Source organism: Phalacrocorax carbo, chromosome 16 (genome assembly GCF_963921805.1).
Source record: "Phalacrocorax carbo chromosome 16, bPhaCar2.1, whole genome shotgun sequence".
Classification (NCBI taxonomy): domain Eukaryota; kingdom Metazoa; phylum Chordata; class Aves; order Suliformes; family Phalacrocoracidae; genus Phalacrocorax; species Phalacrocorax carbo.
The window spans coordinates 775,485-802,226 of NC_087528.1; the positions used below are offsets into that span (position 1 = coordinate 775,485).

The window sequence follows — 26,742 nt, forward strand, 5'->3', positions numbered from 1 at the left end:
ATTGAATCACCAAGCAGAGAATCCATCTGAGGAATCATTTCTGGCACACACCGAGAAACTTGGCTTTTGGAGAGAGCCTCCGAGAAGGGGATTCACATGGAAAAATAAAATTAAAAATGAGATTAACTTTTGGGCTGTGCCATTATCCATTTCTCATTTTCACGGTCCTGCCTCACATCCATCTTCATTTTGGTTGTGACCGGCTGCTCGCACGGTTCAGAAGCCGAGAAAGCTCTGGGCAAACCGGGGGCATTTCCATAAGCTTCCCTCGGACCGCGGCAGCCGAGGTTCAGCGCCGGGCTGGTCAGGACACTCAGGGGGAAACGGGAACAGCCCCAGCCTGGCGTGGGCGATGATCCATGGGTTTTACCACTCATCCACATCCCAACGGGATTTCTCTGATGCAAATGATTTTTAAGTGCTGGGGTGCTGGCCTTGACCCCCCAGCTCTCTGCAGCCAACCCAACCCTGCAGGCATCGAAGCGCACGGGCAGCTGCCCTTGCGGAGCATCGCTGCTGAGCCTGGCTGGGCACGTGGAAACAAGGACCGGAGCAAACACCCGCAAAAGCCAGGGTCACCCCGGGACGGACCTCGGGAGTGGACACTCATTAGCCACAAACATACCCGACTAAATACACCGGCTATGCTGTAAAGCCGTCCCCGCCCAGAGCGTATGGGGAGAGGATGCTGCCAGCTTGCAACACAAAAATCAATTAATTAACGAATAACGCTCAAAAGGGCCCACTAAACCCAACGCTTCAATGAGTCCATGCGGAGAGGAGGGCAGCGGCAGGGGCCGGGCTCCTTCCCCGGGCAGGACCACCACTGCACTCAGGAGGGTTTCACACCAGGAGCCCGGTCACAGCAGATATTCAAGCCCAGGCTCTGACACATGGCAGACTGTGGCCACGCACCCAATAACTCCTCCAAAGCCAACAGCCCTGAACCTGCCCAGGTTTGTGCAAATACTGGCCCGATCCCCGCCATCACGCCCATCAAGAGCTAATCAGCCCAGCAAAATTAACGTGCTCCTTTGAGCTCATCTTCAGACCAGCATTGCGCGCTTAAAAGCGACGACAACCACCAGCAATACTTCTTGGGTTTCCCTGGGATCCATAACGCACGTTAATTAAACGCCAGTTTGTTTTCAGACCGACCTATCAAGACTTCACAGCACTAATAAGACCATATCCATTTCTGTTCCCACCAACCCGCACCGACTTCAGCATGCATTCAGCGCTCCTCCACGCGAGCTGGGCATCACCCCAGCCGGGAGGGACCTCCGAGTCCCTTCCCCGACCTCCTGCTCCATGCAGAGCAGACCTGGGGGCCAGACCGAGCCGCCCACGGCCTCACGCCAGCCAGGTGTGTTCTGAAAGTCTCCAAGGATGGAGCTTCCCCACCTCGCCAGCTTCCCAGAGGCTTTAACTCCCCATTTCCCAGTGGCACTGGTGAGGCTACCCAGTGTGCATCGTCCCTCCTGCCTTCTTCCATGGGTGCAATAGCTGGGTTTTCCAGCCACCAGAGCCTCCCCCAACAGCCACAACCTTTCGAAGGTGGCAGAGAGGGGTCTGCAGCGATGTTGGCTGGCGCCTGTCCTGCTAATGCCCTGGGGTCTTGGCCCTGCTCTGTGCGTGCAGGGAGCCCCCCTGAGAACAGCCGCCTCGCCGGGTGCGACTGCCAGTGCCTACGTACCAGTATCACAGGAAAGGCTGAACACCAACAGCCCGAACCTGGCGTTAAAGGGCCAGAAAAATCCTCTCAGGTTGTGCCTGCAAAGTCCTGGGGACAAAAAATATAACCTTCCTCCGGAGACAGGATGCTTTGTGTTTCAGAGCAGTGCGCAAGACCATGAACAAACCAAATCTTCCCCAAAAAGAAGCACAGCAACAGCCAAGTTTGCAGCAATTCATCTGGAAGCAATACCTTGCTTAGCAAATCCATTCAATAAGGGGGGGGGGGAAGTGGTTTTACATTAAATTTCTGAGCTTCCTAACAAAGCAGGACTTGCCTTAGCCAGTTACAGGCCTAAGAGACCAAAGGCTTGAAAAATTAGAGGACCTAGGTCATAATTTTTCATTTTTTCTCTTCTTTAAGTGAGACCAACCAGCCATTAACAGAAGCGACATCCAGACCCGCACAGCCCGGAGCAAAGCAGCGGGCATCCCTCCTGGCCGGCAAGGCAGGCGCTCGCAGCACCCCCCTTCGCAGAGCCACTGGGAGCTCAGATGCAAGAAGGTGAACCCCTTTACACACCTTGATTTAATCACCTAAAGCAGTAAGTGTGGAGGATTCAGGTGTGAGAGCCCGAAAAAGGCTGTTTCTTTTGATCCAGCTCCAGGACTGTGCCCAGTAAACAAGAGACACACAAAGATGGGAATCAGGGGGCTCAAAGATCTGGGTTAAATTGATAACAAGAATAAGGATGGGAAAAGCTATTCCACTCCAAGGCACCCAGAAAGGGGGTAAAGCAGCTGAATAATTGTCTTTTTGCCATCATTTCACCACAACCTTAGAGTCCTCTGGGGTGGGACCAGGGGCTTCTGCAGGGTTCTGGAAACGTTTGCTGCTATTTGCGGCACGGTCTGTGCCAGCTCGCAGCTCGGGCTGGCCCCACAGCTCATCAGCCCCTCCTTGCCTCTTCCCTAGTTCTCTGCACACTCCCCGGGGACGCCGGGGCTCTGCTGGGACAGAGGGCAGCTGTAACCTCTGACACCTCTTATTCCAAACTCCGGAATCTTTTCAGGACGCATCTCCTCAAAAGCTGTGTTCAGAGAAGGCAGCGGTCCGGGGGCTTCTGCCCACCCTCCTCACGTGCCGCTTCTCATCCCGAGAAGGATGAAAGTCCCCTGTAACCAGGCTTCGCTCACCAGCCGTGCTGGGAGCTGTGCGTGGCGCGGGGGCGGTAACACAGCACCCACCCTCCTCGCAGGGACAGGCACCCTGACCATGGTAAAGCGTGCAGAAAATACTGGAAGGCACCGATCCTGCAGCCCGGCCGGCTGAGGCTGAGGCCAGCCAGGCAAACCAGCCCCTTGGAGAGGGGGCTTAATGGAGCTGGGGATGGGAACAACCAGGGGAGCACAGCGGGGGAACGCCAGCCACCGCGTGCTCCATCCACGGGGAGAAAGCAAAGCCAGCTGATGCAGGCTGCACATTAATCTCTCTGAAAGTCAACTAAGCAGTTTACAAGCACCATCCGACTTCTGGAAACAGAATCACAGGTTGGAAGGGACCTCAGGGATCATCTAGTCCCACCGCTTTAGTCCTCTCCTGTAAAAAAGCAACCAGTATATTTTCCAGCACCCCAAGGAAAGGATTTAGTACCCAAAAAAACCAAAATCACATTCCAGGTGAGGCCTTTGGTACGCAGGAGTGGTGGCCTGACCAAGCCTATCGCACCCTCCTCACCAGAGCTCAAGCTGGGCATTTCCCTCTGTGCAATTCAGTTGTGTTGTCCCAGGCTGGGACCGCAGAGGGAAAGTCAGGGCAAAGCTCAGTTCAGTGCAGTAGCATCCTCCCGGAGCAAGGGCAGGACACAACCCTCCCACCATGAAAGCTGTCTCCTAGGCTGACTGCACATCTCGCCAAAAGAGGTGCTTTAAGAAAACGTAACAGAAAGCACCCTTGCCAAAAATCAGAATATTTCTCTCCTACATTTCAGTACCTCCACGAAACCACAAAGGCCTGTTATTTTCCCATCCCTAAGAAAGAAATTTTCACTCCCTGCAGACCAAAACTGCCCAAAACCACTGAGCCCTGCAAGCACCTGAGCCAAAACCTCAGCACGTCAGACCGTGCAATCCACGCCACCGCCAGCAGCTGAAGGTCTAACCCTGTCAGCCCCAGTCACTGGTGTTTTCCCATACCTCTGCTGCGAGCCAGGGTCGGCGCCCACACTCGCTTCCCCACCGTGCCTGTACACCTCTGGGAGCAAACGCAGCCGGGCTTCAGCCACGCGGCTGCAAAGCGCCCCGTGCCATGGCGAGAAGGGCCAACAGGACCCTGAGCTGTCCTGACATCCCCGGAACGTGTCAGGCGGGAGCGCTGGGAACGGAGGTGTCCAAGCACTGTCCCTCCCTGCATCCCTGCTGCTCGTCAGCTCGCTGGACCATGCACGTGGGGGACACGGCGCATCACATGGGACAGGACGGGCACAGAGCTGCGCTTACCTTCGGTCCGGATGGTGAAGGGTGAGTCCCCCAGGCGCTTGGCTGAGAACTGCCCTCCCAGCGACGTCATCAGGAAGCACAGGGTGAAAAATCCAATGCCCAGCACAAATATCCTGCGGGAGGGAACAGAGAGCTGTAGCGAGGTTTGACGAGGAACCGGCTCGCTGCTGGGACAGCCCCACCTCCCTGCACCCGCTGGGTAAGCCCTCTGCACAGCAGCGGGAGCCACTTTGCTTTGGGATGTCTGGAGGAAGCAGCCAGGACAATCCCTGCCTCCTGCCCGACTGCTCCATCCCCACGGCTTACCCCATCCAGCCTGGGCAAGGAGCATCTCTGCAGCACCAGCCCCGCGAGAGCACATCAATACCTCACCCCAACCACAGCCAGACCAACATGTGCTTCACGAAGAGCCCCTGAGACGCTTCTGCCCAAACCCTGGCACTGAGCAGGCGGGTTTTGCCTGAGAACACCCTCCGAAATCCCTGCAGCCTGCTCCAATGCTCAGTCCTCGAGAGGGAGCAAAGGACTTGTGCCTTAGGTGGGAAAGCTGAGCCAGACCACGACCGCCCTTACAATGCTCCACTAGATCCAGCCCAATAGCCCAGACCACAGGAACCACTACAATGAACAATGCCCATTTTCCTCCTGGGAGAGTCCAGAGAAAAGAGAGCCCTTGTACCTTCCCTTCCTCCCAAAGGGTCTAAAAAAAAAAAAAAAATGTAATTTTTTTTTTTTCAAACAGGTCGTTTGTTCCCCCTGTAACTAGGCCACCGGTGTTTGCCATTGTGTCTGGCATCGCCTGCACGGCGCAGGCAGCCCCGTGCTCAGCAGGGCAAGCAGGGACCTGCGCTGGCAGCACACGCGGGAGCCTGGGACCATCCCGTCACTGCTTTGTTCGGCCAGGCTGGCAGGAAAGCGGCTCCCACGGGGACGCTCCAGGCAGGATGCCGACCTGCACGTCGCTCCCAGCCAAGCTCGTGGTCACCTCCAGCTGCGAGAGAGGCAGGAGCTCTCAGCGCTGCTCCTATTCAGTCCAAATTCAGGCCAGTAACTTTTTTTGTGGGTTGAAAAGGCTGGAGGCAGGAGCTCTGTGCGAGCAGGAGGGTTATCGTGCACCAGGGAGCATAAAGGCAAGCCTTCCCATCTCCCTGGTGCGTAAGAGCACGCTGCGCTGAGGGACAGACACCCGGCCTCTGCGCCGCTCAGAGGTGATGCCGCCGAGTCTCCACGGAGGTGCAGCATCCTCCACAGGCACATGGGCAAAGCCCCGGCAGAGATGCTGCCAGGTGCCGCGTACAACAGCTCCCAGAGCCGTGGCTGCACCAGGGATCTCATCCAACCAAACCCAAGGAAAATTTCAAGGAAAAGAAGAAAAGGCAACTGCAAGCCCACCCTGTGAAACCACAGTTTGTCTTCAAATTGATAAATCTTAGGCAGGGCAGAGAGCTGAGCAAGCCCTTAGGGGTGCCCGCTGGCATTTCTGCCTCTCAGCATCCCTGAGCTGGAGGGAAGCAAACCACCAAGGACAGGAACCAGTAACTCTCCTTTACAAGTTCACAGCACTATCCGCAGGGCTCAGGAGCCACGTGGAGAAACACAGCACAGCTGCCCAACACCGAAACCAGGCTTTTCCAGAGAAAGGCTTGCAAAGGAACACCACAGCCCTCCATCTAATCATTACTGTATAGTTAAAAGGCAGAGGATTAGGAGCCAGCCATTAAGTCTGGGCTACAACACACCAGCGGTTGCAATTATCTGTTGCTGGAAAGGGCTGGCAAATAAAGTAACTTGCTTCAAAGCACTTGTTAGCTACAGGAGATGTTGTGGAGAGCTGAAGTACAGTGTCAAGCAGCTCAAGGACTGGGCTGCCCCATGGAGATCTGCTGAAAGAGCTCCAAGAGCAGGTCCCTACGGCCCCGGCACAGCACAGCCAGGCTTCCCTTGCCTGGACAAGACACAGGGCCTTTACAGGACCCCAGGGGCTCCTTACCTCCATCCCACCAGCTCCGATGATGCTCTCACACAGCCAACACACACCTAAGCCCCAGACCCAGGGCAGCTTTGCTCTTGGCTGAGGCAGAGAGGTTTCCTCTGCCTGCTCCGAGGAGGACCAGCCCTGCCCACTGCAGGCAGGCATCTAACCCCTGTCCGTCCCCCGCTCCCCTGGGTCAGCCCGGCCCCATCCCCAGCAGATGCAGATCACCTGGCCCCAGGCTCTGAACAAGCAGCACCGTGCAACTCCTGACCCCCGCCTTAGCTCCCTCCTAATCAAGAGAAAAAGCAACACCCTGGGCTCATTAGCATTAGTGAGCTCTGCGAGCAGCACCCTCGCCCAACGCAAACACCCGCTCACCCGTTTGGAGAGGCGCAGCCAGGCACCGGGACAGCTGACCCACCGAGGGGAGGGGACAGCTGACCCACCGAGGGGAAGGGACACTCAAGGGCATCGGTAAAACTGCCTGGCATCCCTGTGCAGGCACTCCAGGAGCGAAGCAGCTCAAGCCCCTTTTATTTCCAAGGGACGTGCCCTGGGGGTGTGGGAAGCAGTTTAAACAAGCTACAAGAAGTATTGTGCACACAACTAATCCAGGCTCCTGCCCCCAAAGGCCTGTCTGTAGGCATAGCTGGCATGCCCTACAAGTCAGGGGAGCGCAGCCATCCCCTCCCAGGCAGATGCTGTGGCATTTGCATGTGAAGATGACTATCGACCTCAGCCCCTCTCCCAAGGGAGACCTTGGAGAACAGCTTCCAGAGAGCTGTGGTCCAGCTCTGGCGGGGAGGTTACCACGGAGGCGGCAGAGCATCCCTGGTGCTGCAAAGCAACATGGTGTCCCATAAATTGCTCGGGGAAGGGGTGATTTGGGGACATTAGTCTGTTCCCATTATCACACCCCGTGCCCAGCGATGCAGCACAGTGCTGGGTCTGGCAGAGGCTCTCGGGAACACTGAGGGGGGATTGCAGCACCCATCTCAGCCCTGGAGGGATGAATTTGTCCTTAGAGCAGGAGAGAGGGAAAGCTGTCTGCCGTGGCACCTCCCTGGCAGGAGGGGACAACAGCACTGTAGAGAAGGCACAAGCCGGAGGAGGAGGAGGAGGAAGTCAAAGCCCAGCCGTGCCCCACGACTGAGGGTCCTCCCTGGGAGCACGTCACGGTACAAAACCCAGCCAAAGGCCCCATCCTGCTGCCAGCTGCCTCCTCCCCCAAGGGGCATTTTAACAAAGCATCACCTGATTAAATAATCAGAGGTGATGCTGCTCCTCGCTCTCACCCCTCCTACTGAACAATATCTTCATCATTATGCAAGATCTTGTTTATGCATTTTAATCTTCATAATTATACTCTGGCAAGGAGAGAAACACTGAGAAGACAGAAAAAGAGGAAGGAAAGAAAAAGATTCAAAGGTGATCTGTGCCGTAGCATCTCATTAGCAGACAATCTTTTTGATTCTGACTGGATTACAGAGAGAGTGGGGGAGATGCAGGATGCTTTTTTCCTAAGAAAAGAAGGACCAGAGCCTAACCAGGATTAACGTGCCTAGGAGAAAAGCAGATCCAGCCCAGCAGCAGTGCTCCAGGGAGCAGGGATGGGCACTCAGCCTGAGGACGCAGTCTCTTTTACTTTATGCTGATCTTATCCAGGTGAATAAAAACACTTGGCCCAGCCTTACCTACATGGAAACTCCTTGTGCAGAAAACACTCTGAGGTAGGTAAAACACACCGGAGCCCGAATCTTCCAAACTGCCCATCACATGCTCTGGGCTCTCTGCCCCCAAAATTAAGTCTCACTCACTGAAGACCATGGAGCTCCAATGACCAAGTAGCATCTACTCTGCACGCTGGCTTTGCCTGTCATCACACGTCACGTTTAATTCATCACCTGGGCATGGTTCTGGTGCCAAGTCCCTCTCCACATCCTCCCCAAACTGAAATGTTCACGATGCTGGGTTCTGGCCTGGTGAGAGAAGGAAGCCAAATTCCCCGAGTCTTCAGTGCAAATTGGAAGTGATGCCCCAGTCATTGCAGACTTTGGCCCATGGAACTGAAAGCTGGATGTGGCCAGCAGGGTCTGAGCAATGAGCTGGCAGGCGATGGGGGGAGGAAGGCCAGCAGCACCCAGCGGGAGGGGGCTGTAACGCTGGGACTGTCTGTCTACGGTACTGCAGGCGGGACCTATGGGGAGAGCGATTACGCAGGTGTACGGGGAACCCAAGGCCTACAGGGAAAGGTAATATCTTTTATTAGACAAGTTTTCAACACTCAGGTCTCTTGAACGCAAAAGCTGAGGCACAATTTCTAGCACCAGCAGCCAGGCTAATAAAAGACACGTCCTCGCTTTGCTCAGAGCCCAGCGCTGTTGCAGCGCTGTCGAAATGATGCTCAGCCACGAGAATCTTCTTCCACAGAGGGGACCATAGCTAATTCTTTTACTGGCCAGTGTTGTAGACACATGAGAAGCCTGGCTTTGGTTTCCAGCTGACAAATTTGCCTGAACTCCCCACGTTCTGCAAAACCGAGAGCTGGGTGAGCTGGACCAGGGCTCTCCCAGCCCCACAGTGAATTCTTGCCCGAGTCCAGCACTGGCACAAATGAAACGCCTTTTGGTGCTGAGAGGAAGTCAGAGCCATCCTTGGACATTTCTACAACCAGTTTCCGCACTAATTTGCTCGCTCTCCCCTTGCCGTTTGCTGCAGGCGATTTCACAGCTCAGGGCTGTGCATTGCTTTGCTAAGGATGTCTGGAGCATGATTAATGAAATGTTTTGGTGCAAAGGGTCAGGTTTCCCGTTCGCTGTTTGCCGATGGCACCGCCGCCAGGAGTGTACACCAGGCAGAGGATCGAAGCATGGGCTTCCGCAGAGCAGCGAGGCTTTGCCCAGCCAGCAACAAGCACCCGATTTACAGGACCCATCCTGATTGTCGGTATCTGCTACTGCTCCTGCAAGTCGTCCCTGATTCACACCAGCCGAGAATGTGGGGTGCTGATTTTAGGGGAGCAGCGCTGATTTGCACCGGGTTACAGCTGAAGTGGGGTAGTGCCAACGCTAGCCCATGCTGGACTGGGAGTAAGGAGACACAGGACTGCGACATGGAGAGGCCAGGCTCAGCAAGACGCCAACACGGAGGAGGTGCAGCGCTGGACACTGTGGGACAGCTAGGAGAGGGTCTTGGGAATGTCTCCTCTTACACAGGGAGAGGCTGACTGGTTAACGACAGGGTAACCCCGCTGGCTCCAGTGGCACCTGTACTCGTGTGCACTGGTTTGAGAGCAGAAGTCAGCCCAGGGCACGCAGAGAGGACTGTGCAGGTGCTCTGCTCTGGGCACCAGGGACCCTCCAGCCTGGTGCTCTCCTACCATCACAAACCCCTCGTCCACATACATCTTCGTCTCCAGCGGGACTTTGTGACCACGCTGCAACTCACCCCCTGCGCTCCCCCAGCCTGACCCCAGCTCACTGCTGAAGATGGGCTTCCCCTGCCCCAGGAGCGATGCTCAGGGCACAGGCGGAGAGCGATGCTCAGGGCAGTCATTTCCTCACTACGGACTTCAAACCTACTTAAGAAAGCAAATAGCCAAGCAAAGAGCATACGCCTGGGGTGCGTGTGTCCTTCCCACCTCTCTCACAGTTACTCCCCACTCCATGCTCAGAGCAAGCCCGAGCCGTGGAGACCCCTTGTGCCCCCGCTCTGCCACCGCTTTCCAACACCACCTTGGCCAAGTCCCCCAGCCCCAGGGCACTGCTGTGGGATCCAGCCGCAGGAATCCCTCCAGGCAAGCGGTGCAGAGCCAGGCAACTCCAGGGGAAAGGCAGGCAACATCTCCAAACCTGAGCACAAGCAAGCAGCGCAAACACAGCCCCATCCTCCTTCCCGGCTCCAGGCAGTGGCCTGGGCTAAGCAAAAAGGCAGCAAGCAGATCCCTCCGGTGATGCCGGGTGATCCCTGGCCCCCAAACACAGTGGGGAATGCTGGCAGCTGCCAGGCTGGGCTCACCCCTCCCTGTTCTTCACCCCCTGGCACCTTCCCCTTCTGTGGGCTTTTGGTCCCTCTCCCCATAACAAAAACAAGCAAGTACCAGCGTCTCCCATGTGTCTCGAGCCTGGGAGCAACCAAAGCGCATCTCCGGTGAAATAAGGAAGCGAGAAAGGGGGAGCAAATGCGTGGAGGGGAAAATGGGGAAGAGTTACACCAAGCGGAAAAAAGCAATAGGTGGGCACAGGCATGCTGAGCCAGAGGGTTTCAGGCTTGGATACCAAGCCCAGCCTCGCTGCTAGTGCAGGGTGGGTTTCAAAATCCCCATCAGCACCAGCGGATTTAAACCAGAGGAACGGCTTCCCCCCCGAGTGCCAACATCTCCGAGAAAGCTATTTAACAAGACAGCGGCGAACAGCCCTATAAGTAACCCCGGAAAGAGACCGGCGCGACGGGCGCATCGGGGCCGCCAGGCAGCGAGCGCGGCAGGACCAGCAGGCTGACCTGCGGGCAAACCCGCCTGGACCCCCGACATCCTAAGCTGGGCTCAGTCCCCCGCCCGCGGCGAGCCCCAGCCCCCCACGCGAAATGTGTTCCGACGCCCCCTCCCCACCCCGCCGGGCCGACGGAGGCGGGGGAGAGCCGGGGGCAGGGACAAGCCAACAGCAACTTTACCTAAAGGGTCTCAAGGTGACGAGGCATCTTCTGACCATTATCTTCCCATCCGCGTTGACTGTGATCATCGTTCAAAGTTGCGGAGGGAGCGGGGAGGGGGCGGCCCCCGCACCCCCCCCGCACCGAGGCAGCGAGCGGGGCTCAGCGGGGGCGCATGGCGGGGCGCGGAGGGGGCGCGGAGCACCTCCCGCCCTACCCCTACCCCTCACCCTCACCCCTACCCGCTGCCGGCCGAGCCCATCGCCGGGCCGCTCCGCTCCGCGCAGCCCCTGCGGGGCGCCGCGCCCCGCACCGCCCCGCACGGCTCCGCACCGCCCCGCACGGCTCCGCGGCGGCAGCTCCGCCCCGCACCGCCCCGCACCGCCCCGCACCGCCCCGCACGGCGCGCCGTGCCATCTAGCGGCCGCCGGGCTCCGCAGCGGGGGTACCCCGGGGGCGGGGGGGGTACCCCGGGGGCGGGGGGTGCCGTGCAGAGGGGGAGGCGGCGGTGGAGGCGTTCTGGGGGGAGGGCGGCCGCAGCCCCGGGCAGGTGACAGCCCCGTGCGGTGACTTCGGGAGCCGGGGATGGCCCTTAAGGGGGGGAACGGGGAGGGGGGGTGTCAAGCCAGAGACGCCACCGTGCAGCCCCCGCGGGTGCCGTTTGCTCTGGGGGGCTGCGAGGAGCAGGGCAAGCCCCGCTTCTGCGGGAAAAACGGGGGTCTGGAGTCAGGCTCTGACCGCACCAGCCTTCGGCTTTGCTCCCCCATCACCCCGTTTTCTTTCTGGGGGTGGGTCATAGGCACGGCCCACGACGTGGCTCCCAGTGTCCCCGGGCACCCCTGGGTGCTGCCAGAAGGGCCCGGGTGGCGTGGAGGGGCCAGGGTGGCAGGGAAGCTTTCTTGGGAAGACAAAGAAGGGGCCATGAGAGCCGAGGCAGGAGAAGCAGCTGCTGAGCTCAGCAGAGGTGTTCCAAGCTCACGTGTGAAAGGTGACAGGCACAAAAAGCCTCCCAAAGCTTGGGACTTCAAGGAGCCGAATGTGCACAGAGCCCAGAGGCACCCCGTTTCCAGCCCCCAACTCGAGGACGCCCAGCTGGCATGGGGACACCCCGCCAGTGGGGAGGGAGGGGAGGCATCGCCCCGCGTTGTCCTTGGCGCGCACGTTTGGCCAGGCTCTGGGACAGGACCAGGCTCTTGTCTGGGGTGGCCGTGGTACAAACAGGGCCCCCCCGTGCCACGCTGGCCCCATGGCTGGCCGTCCCTCTCGGCACTCGATACCCCCATGGGCACCATAAAGCATAGGGTGACGGTGGGGTGACGGTCTTCCCCAGCCCCTCTCCATCCTGCTTACTTCCCGAGCAAGAAACGTTCCTCCAACCCCAGCAACCTGGCACGGCTCAACCGGCTGCTCTGCGAGCGCTGGGCAATTGCCGTGCCCTCGCAGCGTGAAGCAGCCAACACCCCCTCCTATAAACTAACTGGGGGCTCCTTTGGCTGGGCAGAATCCTGTTGTTTTCCCGTGAGGCTGACAAAAAGGAAATGCCATATTATGACCGTTGTGATGCTGTGACTCCAATTTCCATAGCGGTCCCAGGCACTCATTCTGCTTCCTTCCCCCTGATGTAAACTGGGGTGGCCTCGGTCAGCAGAGCTCCGGGTAGCATATGCTGCAGCAGCAACAGCCACAGGTGAGCTCACAGATAAAAGACAGCTGGAAATTTTCCACGAAAAGCACTTTCTTCCCATGAAACAGCACTATTTGCCAGGCAGAAGTGAGAAGGAAAACCATATCCTTTAGGGTGTCATAAATACAAAACGATTTTTGTGTTCCTCCACAATTTTCATGGGCAGGGGACAGGGAAAGAGTCATTGCCACAGGGGGTCTGAGCAGGATAATACTGGGCTGAGGCAGATGGACACACAGACACACCGAGGATTTGCAGAAAGGGTGGCTCAGAAGCAGCAGTCAGCGCTGTCAAGCCAAACACGAACCCTTAGGTCAGCTCCCCTGGTCTTCAATACAGGCAGCCCAACATCTCGGCAAGGACATCCCACCCCAAAGCCCATCCTGTGGGGACCTTACGGGCATGCCCATGCGACCCGCTGGGCCGGACAGACACCTAACTCCTGCTGGGGTGCCTCAGGGCTTGCTGTTTTGGGTGCAGTTGGGAATCTTCTGGTGCATCTGGACTTCTCTGGAAAAAATACATCTGGTTTTCCTAACCTGGCCCCTGGGAAAGGAGGGAAGGAGCAGACGAATGAAGGTGCTGTGGGCATCCCACTAGCCTGGATCTTGCTCCTGCCTGCGCCCTCCATTCCCAGCTCCTGCTCCTCTGACAGGAGACCCTCCATCCCCATCTGGGCTGTAAAACCACCATAAAACCTGGCATTCCCCCATTTGCTCGTCTGGGGAGCACCACTCCAGCAGCGGAAGGCAGAGCCTTTCTCTGAGCCCAGCTCAGCACAACGGGCTGGAAACCTTCCTAACGCACGGACACACTCTACATGAGGTGGTCAGCGGAGCAGCCAAACTGCTGCCTCCCCTTGCCAGGAGCCGGCCGTGCCTCCCCGAGAGGCTGGGAGAAAAACCTGCCCTGGGGATGCAGAGCAGGGGGCTACGAGAGCTCCAGCGTGGGGTGAATTTGGCTGTGGGACAGGACCCCCCCCTCACCTCTGCAAGGCTGGTGCCGAGGCCCCTCTGCACACCCCACAAGCTCTGGGTCGTGCCAAGCAGCAGCTCTTCCCCGAGGCCGATGGCAGCAGCGTCCCAGCAGGGAAAGGCTGGGAAGCGCAGCAAGGCATGACACATTCATTTTGTAAGGCTTAGGGGTTCGGGAGGTCGGGGGGCAGAAGGGGCTGGGGAGGAGATGGTGCCCCCCTATGCCTCACTCCAGGGCTCACCCCAGGCTGGGTCAGGGCCCCAGCAGCCCCCCAAGGGCCTGGCTGTTTCTCGGGCAGGCAGAAGGCAGCTCAGCCACCTTGGCTTCCTCCAGGCGCCTGCTGCAGCGCCAGCCAGCAGAAAATACGAAATAAAGTGCAGAAATCTGCTCTTGGCAATCCCCATTCAACAAGCTTTACTTTTGCCAATAGGCGCAACCGTCCATTACCCCGCGCGGCAGCACACGGGTGTAGCGAGGGCGTAACAGCCCTGTTAGCAATGTGCAAAACCCCATAAACCTGGTGATTACCAGGGGAACACCAACGGGCAGGGACACGTCCGTGGCCAGGCGAGGGAGGGAGGGAGGGCACCAGAGCCCGCTGCTCTCACAGAGTCACAGAATGGTTGGCAGGGACCCCTGGAGCTCACCCCGTCCCACCCCTGCTGGAGCAGGCACCCCCAGAGCAGGGGCACAGGGCCGCGTCCAGGCGGGGGGTGAATGTCTCCAGGGAAGGGACCCCACAGCCTCTCTGGGCAGCCTGTGCCCCTGCTCTGGCACCCGCACAGGGAAGGGGTTTGTCCTCATGTTCAGGGGGAACTTCCCGTGTTCCAGCTTGTGCCCGTGGCCCCTTGGCCTGGCGTTGGGCACCACTGGAAAGAGCCCGGCCCCATCCCCCTGACACCCGCCCTGCAGATATTTATAGGCATTGATGAGATCCCCCTCAGCCTTCTCCTCTCCAGGCTGAACAGACCCAGGTCTCTCAGCCTTTCCTCCCAAGGGAGATGCTCCAGCCCCTGATCCCCTTGGCAGCTCTGCGCTGGCCTCTCTCCAGCAGCTCCCTCTCCTTCTTGAACTGGGGGGCCCAGAACTGGACGCAGCCCCCCAGATGTGGCCTCAGTGGGGCAGAGCAGAGGGGGAGGAGAACCTCCCTCGCCCTGCTGCCCACACTCCTTTCCATGCACCCCAGGGCACCGCTGGCCCCCTTGGCCCCAAGGGCCCGGTGCTGGCTCAGGGTCACCTCGCTGCCCCCCAGCACCCCCAGGTCTCTCAGCAGAGCCGCTCTCCAGCAGGTCCCCCCCAGCCTGTGCTGGTGTGGGGGGTTGTTCCTCCCCAGGGGCAGGACCTGGCACTGGCTCTGGGTGAATTCCCGGAGGCTCCCCCGGGCCCAGCTCTCCAGCCTGTCCAGCCCTCGCTGGGTGCCAGCACAGCCTCTGGTGCATCAGCCGCTCCTCCCAGCTCGGTACCGTCAGCGAACTCGCTGAGGGGACGCTCGGTCCCTTCGCCCAGGGCATCGATGAATACGTTGAACAGGACTGGACTCCTTGTTGTAGGTCTCCTGCCTCTCACTGCAGAACATCCAGCCCCATCCCACGTCCATGAGGCCACGTGGGAGAGGGATTGCCCGGAGACGGGGAGAGGCACATCCCGTACGCGCAGCCCGGGAGGGGGCTGGCGTTGGCAGGGAGCCGCAGTTGCACTCGCAGTGCTGGCCAGGGAGCCGGGCATTGCCTCTGCTGCTCTCAACTCCTGCCAGCGCCGCCACGTGAAGGATTTGTCACCCCATGGATAGAAACGTGGTGCTCGCTGGCCCCGCAGGGCCCTCGTCCCCGAGGGGAAGCGCTGCAGCAGATGGTCCCGTCCCTGCGCTGCTGCTTGAACCAAAAGCTTAATTACCTACCAGTTTGCTGTCTGTTTAGAGGGATAAATCTAAAATCCAAGGATGGTAATAAAGCGGTGAATTATCTTCTTCGTCAGCTGAGAAGCAACGGCCCCAAAAATCAATATGCTGAAGTTATACGTACACACACACACACACGTATGTTTGTTGTTATTACAAATCAGGCAGCAGCACAGAATGGAGAGAACCACCTCAGCAGCCAGCTGGTACAAAAGAAACCAGTTTTCCACCGTTTAGAGCCCCTGCCCAGCCAGAGGTAGACATGGAGCGTCTCCGGTACAGGCTCCAGACAGCCACGTCGGCAGTCCTGCCGGTTAGCCAGGGCAGCGCTGCGGTTCCAGCTCCGACACTGGAGCATCCTCCAGCAGCCAGGACTCACCCTGTGCCACCAGCCCAGCAAAAGACCTCGGGAATTTTCAACTGATCTTGAGTAACCACATCACCGTGAGTCCCAGAGCTCCCTAACCCAACTGGTGCTGGGCAGAACACGTCGTTTAGACCACCACAGCTGGAGAAGAGGGGTTATCAATGCAAGGTGGGCTGTGAGCCACCGTAGACAGTTTAAAATATCACATCCCTGTAAAGGGCACAGACTGACGGAGCTGCTCAGCTGCGGGCAGCACACCCGGACACAGCTCCAGACAGGTCACAGTGACAGCATTTATGTTGGCTTTTGGGAGCAATGCCTGAGTGCTGCTGGGTCTCCAAAGGCACCCCAGGACCCTCCAGACAGTCCCCGCTCCAGCCCAGGACCCTTCAATGCTTTCCAAAGCCTGGGGCTCAGACTCTGCCCATGTTTCTTCTTGGAGCCTCCTCTCGAGTGTCAGGCTACTGGGTCTTCATGGATAAATAATGATCACAGAGGAGGAGAATCACAGCAAACCACCGAGCTGTGATGTGCTACGACAAGGTACTTTCTCAAGTTCTCCCTGCACACTGTTTTGCCCTTGAGATAAGAAATATAATTTGATTGCAGGAGCTGCAATGCTCAAATGCTTTGGGCCTAAGATCACTTAGTCACATAACTTCTCCGGCCCCCTCAAGCGACATTGCTGGGTACAAGGCGCTCTTTATTGATATAAAACAACTTAGCTCCACCACTGGCTCAGCCTCAATTACTGCATTCACGCCTCTGTCCATCTCTGTAGCAACAAGGCGGAAAGGCTTCGAGCCTGGTACCGCTCTCCTGCGCCGGCAAGCATCACCAGCCGCCCCGCCGGCGCCGCAACGTGCTCTCGCTGTGCCGGGGGCTCCCGCAGGCACCGTCGGGCCGCGGTGCCCGTGCAGGCGGCCCCGCTCCACCCCTGCAGTGCATCGAGGCTTTCTGCCTGTTCCCCCTAAATTTGCTCGTATGTCAGTGTTTGGAGCGGGCACCGGGCAAAGAGGAGGGAGGGGATGGCACTGTCCGAAAGCCACCTTTGCATCCCCACGCGCAGGATGCTCAGGAGCCAGAGGGGTTCCCAAAACTGCTGAAAGGAGCCAAGAGAAACCCAAGAGGGACCGTGGCTCGTGGGACATCTCCAGCAGCAAGCAGCATGGATGGCCTCGCTGCTGCCACAGCACTGAGGCGGCGGGTGTTGAAGGCTCATCTACTGGTTGGAGTCCCTGTGATTGCAGCCTCCAGAAGATGCAACGTTTCCCGTCAGAGCTTGAAAACCAGCAGCGCTGCTCAGCTGAAAGGCGGCTGCGAGGGGGCACCTGACACCACCCCGGGGGGTGTTTTACCCACCACAAGGGTCCCTGGGGCTGTTCTTCAGTCCTTGGGGCTGTCTGCATGGCTGAGGTCTCAGTGGGGTGCAAAGTAACCCGGGACAGACGCTGTTCCCTGGGCCAGCAGCTGGGAGCCCAGCAGCGAGGTGCAGCACTTGTGCGCTGCTTAAAGGTCAGAGCCAGCAGCATCCCCCGGGCACGGATCGGGCTGGGTTAGAGGCTGGATGCAGCCCTCAGGCCAGGCTCTCCCAGCTCTCCGGACTGCTTTGTGCCGCTTGGGGAGCAGGAGGAGCACTGCAACCCCCGCCAGGCTGCGGCCGCAGTCGCCGCAGTGCTGCAGCCCACGGTGCTGGTAGCTCAGCCCAGGACATACTGCTCGGGAGGTGCACAGCCAGGTCAGGGGTAAAACATGGGACCCTACAGGTCCCATCATCACAGGGCAGTGTCAGCACAGCCTTGCGTGGGGAATTTGGGAAGCTCCTGCCCTTACAAGCCTGTCAGCCCTGTGAATCCTTCACTTCCAGTAGCTGCTAATTCATTTACAGCCAAGGAAAACAATACAGGTGAGAATCACTCCTCAGCTCCCAGTAGGATTATGAGAGCAGAAGGGAAGCTGGATTTCCCTTTCTTTTCTTGGAGAAAGAAATTAGTGCATTTCTCTTACATTGTTAATTAAAACCAGCTTCACCAAGAAGAAGATGCAAAAGGTGGAAGGAAAGCTTGAACAAGCTTTGTCGGTCAGAAAGGCTCCCTTCCCTGCTGCAAGGGGAGATGCCCAGAGGAAACAAGAGCAGCAATTAAAAATTAAAGAGAAAGGGAGAGCTGTACAGCAGATTACTGAGATATATTTGTATCTCTGCAGTGCGTTAATAGGGCTGCGATTCCCCTTGGGGAGCTCCTGACACCCGCGGGCACCAGAGGCACCTGCGGTCGCGACGGCAGTGGGCAGCTCTGCCCACGTCAAGCCCCGGCAGGGAAGGGGAAACAAAGAAGGGACCAAGCCTGGGGTAAATGAGAGCAGCAGGGGAGAATGGGTGGGAGATGCTGAACCACAGGTCCCAAGGGGAAGAGAGCATCCTCCCTTTGGGTGAGGCTATTTGAGGTTAAACCCCCACACACACACAGAGCCCCCTCCAGGAAGGGGACAAGGCAGCATGTTCTGGGTTGGATCCGGACACCTCCAAAAAAACCCTCAGACCCGAGGGCTGGATCTGTCCCTTTGCCGCGCAGACTTCTCAGAGCTGCCAGTTCGGCTTTGCTTCCTCCTCTGCCTTGCCGTCACACTCAGCTGAGCAGCGTTTTCCAGCCCAGTGCGGTCCCGGGAGGACACTCCATTGCTCAGCCATTGAATTAGCATCGAAAGGACATCGCACAGGGGAGACCACAAGAAAAATAGGATGGAAGAGTCTTCCAGGCTCGTTAGCACATTGCACTGAGCCCCAGCCACAAGTGCTGCCTCCCCAGGTAGGGCACGCCCTGTCACCCCACTGAGGATTTTATATCCCCATGGCTCAGCCGAATGAGCTCGCTGACCCGGGGGCATCAACACACAACTTGGAGGAGCTTTTGAGGTCAAGAAAGGAGGATGCAAAGTGGTGCACCGCAGGGCTGGGAAGAAGGGAGAGCTTATAACCCCCCACGAAAGCCTCCCACATGTACATGGACTTACACAGGGCACGGAGAGCCTGAAGTGAGCCCCAGGAGCCTGGGCAGGACACTCACACCCCCTGCAACGCCTCTGGGGGGTGCCCGAGCCAGGAGTCACAGCGGTTGGCAGCGGGCTGCTGGAAGGCTTGCACCAGTGTTAGCCAAATTAAGAGGGACAAGGCATGTCGAGCTTCAGCTGTCACTAAAGAAAATAAAGTTGGGGGTTAGGAGGGCAAGAACTCTCCACCCTTTTAATTACTGCAGGAGAGTCGCTGAACAGTGCCCACAGCCCTGCCTGCTGGGGTTTGTAAGGTTTTTGCTGCCTCTGCCCTGCATGCACGGTGCCCCCAGGCCCGGCAGCCACAGTCCAAGCACTCAGAGGGGAGCTGCAGGCACGCGTCCCAGCACCCCATCCCTTGCATCCCATCAGAGGTGAGAGAAACGTCATTGCCTCAGCCAAGGCAGCCCCCAAAGCTCCCCCAGACATTGCTGTACCCCAGGTAAAACGCTTCTGTCAACATGCAAGCGCAGCTCTGCAGCCAGGCAGCAAGTGCATCCCTCTGCAACGGGAGCTGTACGTCTTCATTTCACATCTCATAAACCCGTGCTGCTCCCTTGCTTATCCCTTGGCTAACGAAGTCCTGGCTCTCCGCTGGTGCTGCCTCGGCTGCCGCATCCTGGGCAGATGCACTGCTGGGATCCCCCACGCCGGCTCCCCTTCCTCTCACCCCAGCTGTCCCCGGGGAGGGAGCCCAGGAGGGTACAGAGCCCATGCCATTACATCCAGGGAGGTGATACAGCCCCACCAGCAGCCGGGGTCGCCACAGGCCCCTGCGTTGCTTATTAGCGTGCATCCGTTATCCACGAACCAAGCGTTCATGCATGACATCTCCACAACACCGACCCCAGCATCTCGCGTTTCTCACTGATAATGGGGAAAAGGACCTCACCAAGCACAGCAGCCCAGCTCTGATGGAGGCAGGTACAGGCACTTTTGTTATCAAGCCTCTCTCTTAACACAAAGCACCTGGTAGATGCTGGGAGCCACCAGCGCCTTCCTCACCCTCTGAGCCCCATCCAGAAAGCGAGGCCAGGTCCGGGCACAGCCCCAGGAGCCGGAGGTGCTGGGGACTGTCTGAGCACAGAGCAGCTGCGGGCTGAGGAGGAGGCGTCAACCACGGACCTCTCCAGCCGGCCGGGGCGGGAGGCTCAAGGCGATTTCTCTGGGTGCCCCCCAGCCCTAGCTATGCTGAAGGCTGCTACGTCGGGAGGCATCCTACTGCCTCACTGCTCAGACAGACTGGGAGAAGTCTCATTTTGCAGCCCCATCTCTGCCAAAAGACTTTAAAAAATCACTCAGGAAATCATATATTGTCCTTGCTTTTCAAATTCATAGAGGAACAATTGGAAAGCCCCCAGCTATGGGCTGAGATCATGCAATTAGACCATTAAAATATAAACCTCTGAAACCCTCAGACATTTAAACCTGATAGGCCATACGAAGAAAAATGTTCACTTTTCGTATACAATGAGTGGAAATCATTTTAGATTTTTATTATTATTATTTTAGAAGGGAAATAAGCATATTTCAATCCAGTCAAGAGTGAAATTGAGTTTAACAACAAAGCAATTTCTATTAGTGGAGACCCAGCAAAAAAAAAAATACAGATGAATAGAAAACTCACAGAGAAATGTGTCAGACAATGGTAGAATTAGGAATTAAAAGCGACTTTGCTTTACTGCTGATAATATAAGCACATAATGATGTACCTCACCACTAATGTGCTCCCTGCACATATAAACACTGTAAAATCACAACAGCAGAAAAGATTGGGATATAATTCTGCCCCCTCCCAGCAGGGAAGGGAAAGGGGTGCTGTGCTTTGCCAGCCCCCACCAGGGCTGCTCCACCTTCTCCTAGAGAGCACCCGGAGCAAGATCCAGGCCTTGGCATCCGCAGCAAGAGCGTGCCTGCCTTGGTCTGGGCTGGAAATGGGGTGGCTTTCAGTCCCACTGAGCATCTGGGGGTGGCCCCCCCCAAGCAACCTCATGGGCATAACCAGGGAGGCAGGGGGTGCCCTCCATGCCGGGCTGCTCCTGCCTGTCCTCCGGGCAGCATCACGGGCAGCAACCTGGCAGGGCTCTGTTCCCAGGAGGCAACTGCTGTTGGGAAAGGATCTCTCATCCCCTGGGACGCTTCCCGGGGTGCCTCTCGTCCTGCCCCTGCCACCCGAGGGCACCAGTCCTTGCAACTGTCCAGGAGCTCGGGCTGAGCCCCCCACAAGGGATGTGGAGCGGTTGCAGCCCTCTCCCCCAGCTCCCAGCCCCAGTAATCTCCTTGGTGAATAATAACCTGTAATTAGCTGCTTTGTTTGCTTTGCTTCAGTGTGCGGCTTGCTTTCAGGACGGCCTCCTGCCCCGCCGTCCCGGCAGGGGCAACGGAGAAGAGAGAAGGGTGTTTCTGCCTCCTCCAGCCTCGATGCCCCGGATGGAGGCTGCGAGAGGGGGGGACCCCCCGCACTCCCACCACCCGCAATTGTGGGGTCTGAAGCAGGGGGTGCTCAGCAGGGGCAGATACACGGGGCAACGAATGGGCAGCATCCCTGCTCAGGAGACAGGCAAAAGGGAGGTCCCAAAGCTGGGCACGCCTGCCTCACAGCCGCAGCCTGGACCTGCTGAAAACCACCCTCACGAACACCAACTCCTGGCCAAATCCTGTCCTGCCACGCCAGTTGTGCATTTTCCTTCATCTCCCCACCTATCCTTTCCCACCCTACTCTTCTTCACCTTCTCCATTCACTGCTCTCACTTTTGGGGACAGGCAGCATCCAGCTCTCGCACATCCCCCGTGTCCCCTGCCACCACCGAGCCACGAGTGACCCCGAGGGCCCACGTCCCTGGGCTCAGAGCATCGCCACGGGTTCTCTCCAGGACGTGGGCAGACACCAAGGCGTCATTGCTCCTCATCTTCAATCATCTCCATTGCCAAGGATCTGGGTCGTTGGCTTAAAAATTGAAAGTTTGAATAGTCTAAAGTATCAAATCTTAAAGCAATTCCACTGTCCTAAATCTTTATTTGCTTTCAGGATTAACTTCTCATCTCCAACATGGCAGCTCCACTTGTTTCTCCTCAGCAGGATTCACAGTTTGAATATGGAGACGCAGGAATATTGATCGCAAGATGCATTACCAGACGGAATTTTTTGCACGTTTTTCTTTCATTTTTCTTTCTTTCTTTCTATCATTCTTCTCCTATAGATGAACCAGTGAAGGTGAACTGCTGCAGGAGCTGGAGACGGGGTCGCCAGGCACTCCGTCACGGAGGCTGAGGGGAATGCAAAACTCAATTTCAAGCAAGTCCTGCTCCCTCTGAAGTCAGTTAGGCGACTTCCAAGGACCTCGGTTGAGAGGAGACGGATGGAGGCAATCAGGGCGAGAAGCAGTTGAGTAAAAAAGCAATAGAAACACGGAACAATTCCCTAAAATATTGCTGATCCATCAGCTAAGAGAGTCTGCGAAGGAAGAAGGCTCTCGACACCTGATTTTGTACCAGCCCTCCATCCCCACCCTGGCAGAGCCGGGCCGGGCGCGCTGCCGAAGCCACCCCGGCCGCAGGGTCCCGATGCGGTGGGTGGCTCGGACACGGCACACGGGGGCTTTTCCCCGGGGCCGGATCCAGCCATGGGTCAGAGACCCAGACATGCCTGTTAGGGATAAGCCCTCAGCCAGCCCCAGAGGGGACTCGTCCCTGTCTGGGGGGATTCCCCTTGCTTCAGGCTCAGGATCCCTCTGGCACAACGTGGGTCCAGAAAGGGACACCACGAGGAGAGCACAGTGGCATCCATGTGAGCCAGCGGGGCCCTGGCGGGGATGGAGAGCCGACCAAGGACAGGCACCTCCTCAGGGTAGGATGGTTTGGGTTTTTTCCCTTACATTTACTTACGCAGGAGGGAAGAGCGCGGTGCTGGCAGAGCATGTGTTCCCACATTTACCCACGTCAAAGCTGTCTCGGAGCCTGACTCTTCTGAATTTCCAAAACCAAGAGAAGAAAATCAGAATCAGCAAATTGAGGAGCAATTGGAGCTGCGCTTGGCATTCGTAAGGATTGATAAATCTCCTCCAACACCAGTAAATAACCAGACTTGGCTCCTCGCTCAGTGGAGGGAGCATCCCCCCTCCAAACACCGGCAATAAGACACTTGCAATTACTGCTTTGTCTCCTGGAAACTAGTAAATAATTCAAACTCACTCCTTTTTTTACTTTTGTTTTTCATTTTAATTAATCCACATAGAATTTTGTCCTCCAAACACAATCACAGCAGCACAGGAGCAGCAGGTAGAGAATCTCATTACCCAGCTTACCAGCCAGATCCTAGAGCCATTATTAACGGAGACTTCACCGCATGAGGAATTAATAAAACCCGACAGCAAGGGGGGAGGGAAACGCTCTTTCGGGAGCGCATCGCCCGCCCCGGCTTGCCCCGGGATGTGCGATGGTTAGAGATGCCGAGGGGCTGCCGCGCTTTAGGGACAGCCAGCATCCTGCCTCCTGCAGCACCCCGTCGCTCGGCCCTGCAGCCACGTGCCACCTCCCGCGCACACGCTCCAGGAGGAGCGGCCAGGTTCAAAGCAAGGAGGGGATCAGCAAAGCTGCCCCAGCACATGCAGGCCATCGCACAGACTCTTGCCCAGCCGCTGGCGGGAGGCAGAGTCCAAACGGCACGTTCTCCCGGGGCTACGTCAATCCTTCCTTTCCCTCTCGCTGCAGCCGTTACACCGGTAGCAGCCGCATCCTCGAGCGCTGCCTCAGCAACAGCAGCTGCTCTGGCCTGGGGGTGGCATACGGAGAGGCAAACACGCAGGCGCTCCCAGGTACCCGCACTGGGAGGAGAGAGCCGGACCGTGTCCCCCAGCACCCCAGCTGTGGGGGGAGACCCCCATGCCCAGATGCTCCCGGGGGTTTGGATCCTGCCCCCACGCTCACACCGCGAGCCCCCTGTGCTCATGGCTCTCCCGTAGCGCCCGCCCACCCGTCCCTAGGCACTGGGTCCGCTTTCTGGGTGACCCCCCGGGGAGGGTGTTTCTGTAAGCGCCCAGAAGAAAACACCTCCTCCTTGGAGCACCCACTGTACCAGCGGGCTTTCTCCCGACACGAGGCAGCCCCGCTGGGGCAGCGCTGAACACAGGCACGCACACGAGGGACACCCTTCTCCCGAGGGACACTGCACGCACGGCGCGCTCGCGAAATGACTGCCAGAGGGGAAAATGCCGCGATTACCTGGGTCTGCCTGCACAGAGACAGGGCACGGCCGTGGCCGGCTGCCAGCACGTGCTGGCTTGGCTCTGTCTTTCTTATCTGGTTTTTCCTCCTCGTTCCGCCAGACCTGGGGCTGAGAAGCGCCGTGTCGGGCGTGCAGGCTGCTGCGCTGCGAGGCGGGGAGGTGCGATTCACTTAGGCTCGATGGTTTCCCTGCCTTGATCAGCTGCATTTAGACAAACAGCAGTACATCAATAAGCAACTCTAATTAGAGGTGTTAATAGCACTGGGAGCTGGGGGAAAGCACATCGAGGCAGGAGGGAGAACCTAAGGAGAAGGATGGGAGGAGCTGGGAGACCTGGGATGCCCAGAACCTTCCCTTTCTGCTGCACGCCCAGCGGGTGGGACAATCAAGCTCCAGGAGCCCACGTAAAATTGCCAGGGAAATATCCCCGTGCTGATTATCTTGAATAATTTATGCAGATGTTATCATACATTTATATTTTATGGACGCCTTGCAAAGCTATGATCATGATTATTCACAACCATTTGCTCCCTTCCAGAAATCTCCATCAGTGGTAGGTGCAGGGCCGAAGCTGGCGCGCGAGTTATATCTCGGGGGCCTCGGCTCCCCATGGCACCGGGGCAGCCGCCTTCCTGCGGCACTGGGCAGGTTTTGCCCCTCCATCCCAGCATCCACCCCCCCAGTACCTCAAGGGGACGGGCAGCCCGGGGCAGAGCGGACAGGAGACACCGAGAGGCACGGGCACAGCACGGCAGCACCGCTCCCACCACGCCCCCGCTCCTGCACCCACCTCCTCGCAGCCCTCCAGCCCTGATGCTGCCAAGCAAAGAGGCTCGATGGCCCTGAGGAGGGAGCCAGGAAAGCGGCAGCTCCCGCGGCACCATCCCCTCTGCCCAGGAAGGCGTCCCACAGCGACGCCGAGCAGGACAAGCGGACAGGAGCTGCTCCCGGGGGAGTGGGTCCCTCAGTCCCGAGAGGGGTACGGCTGGGGTGGAGGGGACCCCGGGGCACCCAATACCTGACACATCAGCTGCGCAATCCTGCCAGCTCCAGCGCTCCCACTGCTCTCCCAGTGGCTGTCTCCCTGGAAACTGGAGCTGGTGCCGAGGCGGGAGGCAGGAAGGGGCATTGCTTCCCTTTAGGAAAGGTGGGCGGCCGCGCTGTGCAGCAATTCCTTCCAGCGCGGGGGACGGATGAAAGGCCGCGGCTCCTCCACTGCCGGATTCGAGGTGTGCAGGTGGGACCCTTCCTGCCCGGGGCTCCCCGCGGCCGCCAAAGGGCACGAGCCGTGCCCCCATCTCCCCGTTGCTCCACATCTCCATCTGCTTTGGGGTCGGGGATACTCAGCACCTTGACTCAAGGCCACATGGGGCAGTGACGGTTGCTGCAGGAGAAGCCCAGGACTCTGTGAGGAGCCGAGAGAGAGGAGGAGGAGGAAGGGGCAGGTAGTGGATGGGGTGGAGGAGAAAAGACAGGAGTAAGAGGAAATTCTGAGGAACATAAGAGGAGGTGCTCAGACCATGCTGGAGGAGGACGTGGCTGCAGGGAAGCCTGCCAGCACCCAGCAGAGCAGAAAGTCAACGATACTAAAGCAAAGACATTGGATATTTTAATTCTGTGCAGCTCCTGTTCCTCAGAGGACAGCAACGACGACAAAAGGCAAGCAGAAATTAAACAAGAGGCATCTTGGTCGGGTTGTTCAGCCTGTGAAAGGCACAAGGAGCAGAGCAGACACAGCTCAGAGGCAGGCAGAAAGGACCGGCCCCTGTCCCCAGCCAGTCCCAGTGCCACCCCCGTGTCACACACCCCTGCGGGGCGCGGCGGGCACTGCCTCCCTGCCGCCTTGCTCTGGTTCCTGCTGTTATTCCTCTCCCTTCGGGGGCACCCCAGCAAGCCTTGGCTCAAGCCAGGCTGCCTCCGCCTGCAGCAACTTCCATCTATTTCAATTAGAGAGCCTTCCCCGAAACGGGGCCAGAAACCTCAGCTCCTGCGAGGCAGAGCAGGGGGAGGCAGACAAACGGCCTCTGCCGTGCTTGAATCCACTGCTTAGAGCCTCATTTATCATGTACCAACAACGCGGGCGCGCCCAGCCTCCCCCGCACCGGCCAGGGTTAATCAGGTTTGGCCCCTGCCAACAACATCTTGCGGCCGGGGAAGGAGCGCGCTGCATCTCCAAAGGCAAGCAGGAGCCTGGGGACTCACCCAGAGCTGAATTTCCTCCGTGAGCTCGCATCAAGCCCAGAGCACTAGCGATTTATTAGGAGAGCTGCCCCTTGGAGCAGCCGCAAGGCGATAGTACAGGCACCTGCTTCAGCAGGGAGGGGTCGTGAACATCATGGGTGATTTATGGAGCAAAGGCTCTGCTTTAGCACAGGGCGTACAGCATGGGGTGACCCTCGGGGCTGGCTGGGGCAGGAGAGGCTCCCCCGAGCCCGACGGGTCCCTGGGTGATGAGCCGTGGGTGGCAGCGCTTAGGGACAGGGACGACCCCACCTCCCCGCAGCCCAGCCAGCAGCCCGATGCCAAGCAGGCTACGAGCCCCGCTGCCCACAAGCTGAGAAACAGGAGGCAGGGAGACCACAGCTCAGCTCTGAGCCTACAAACAAGGCTTTTGGGGTTTTTTTAAATGTTTTTTTTAGGGAAGTGGCTTCTCCAGTTTGTGTCTGGAGCAGCCAATCAAACCCAAAGAGTTGCATCCGACTGCAAGGGGAAAAAAAAATCCAGGTCTATTAAAAATTATGAAAGACAC

General features: G+C 58.1%; 1 protein-coding gene across 1 annotated transcript in view; it reads right to left on the reverse strand.

The window, feature by feature from the left end:
- Window positions 1-11,178, reverse strand: part of MGAT5B (alpha-1,6-mannosylglycoprotein 6-beta-N-acetylglucosaminyltransferase B) — a 72,593-nt gene extending 61,415 nt beyond the window's left edge. Inside the window, exons 1-2 of the mRNA XM_064466902.1 lie at window positions 10,820-11,178; window positions 4,174-4,286 (exon numbers count right to left, since the gene is read on the reverse strand). Of these exons, the coding sequence (XP_064322972.1) occupies window positions 4,174-4,286; window positions 10,820-10,887 (181 nt within the window). The 5' untranslated portion in view covers window positions 10,888-11,178. The remainder of the gene's footprint in view (window positions 1-4,173; window positions 4,287-10,819) is intronic.
- Between the last annotated feature and the right edge of the window lie 15,564 nt (window positions 11,179-26,742).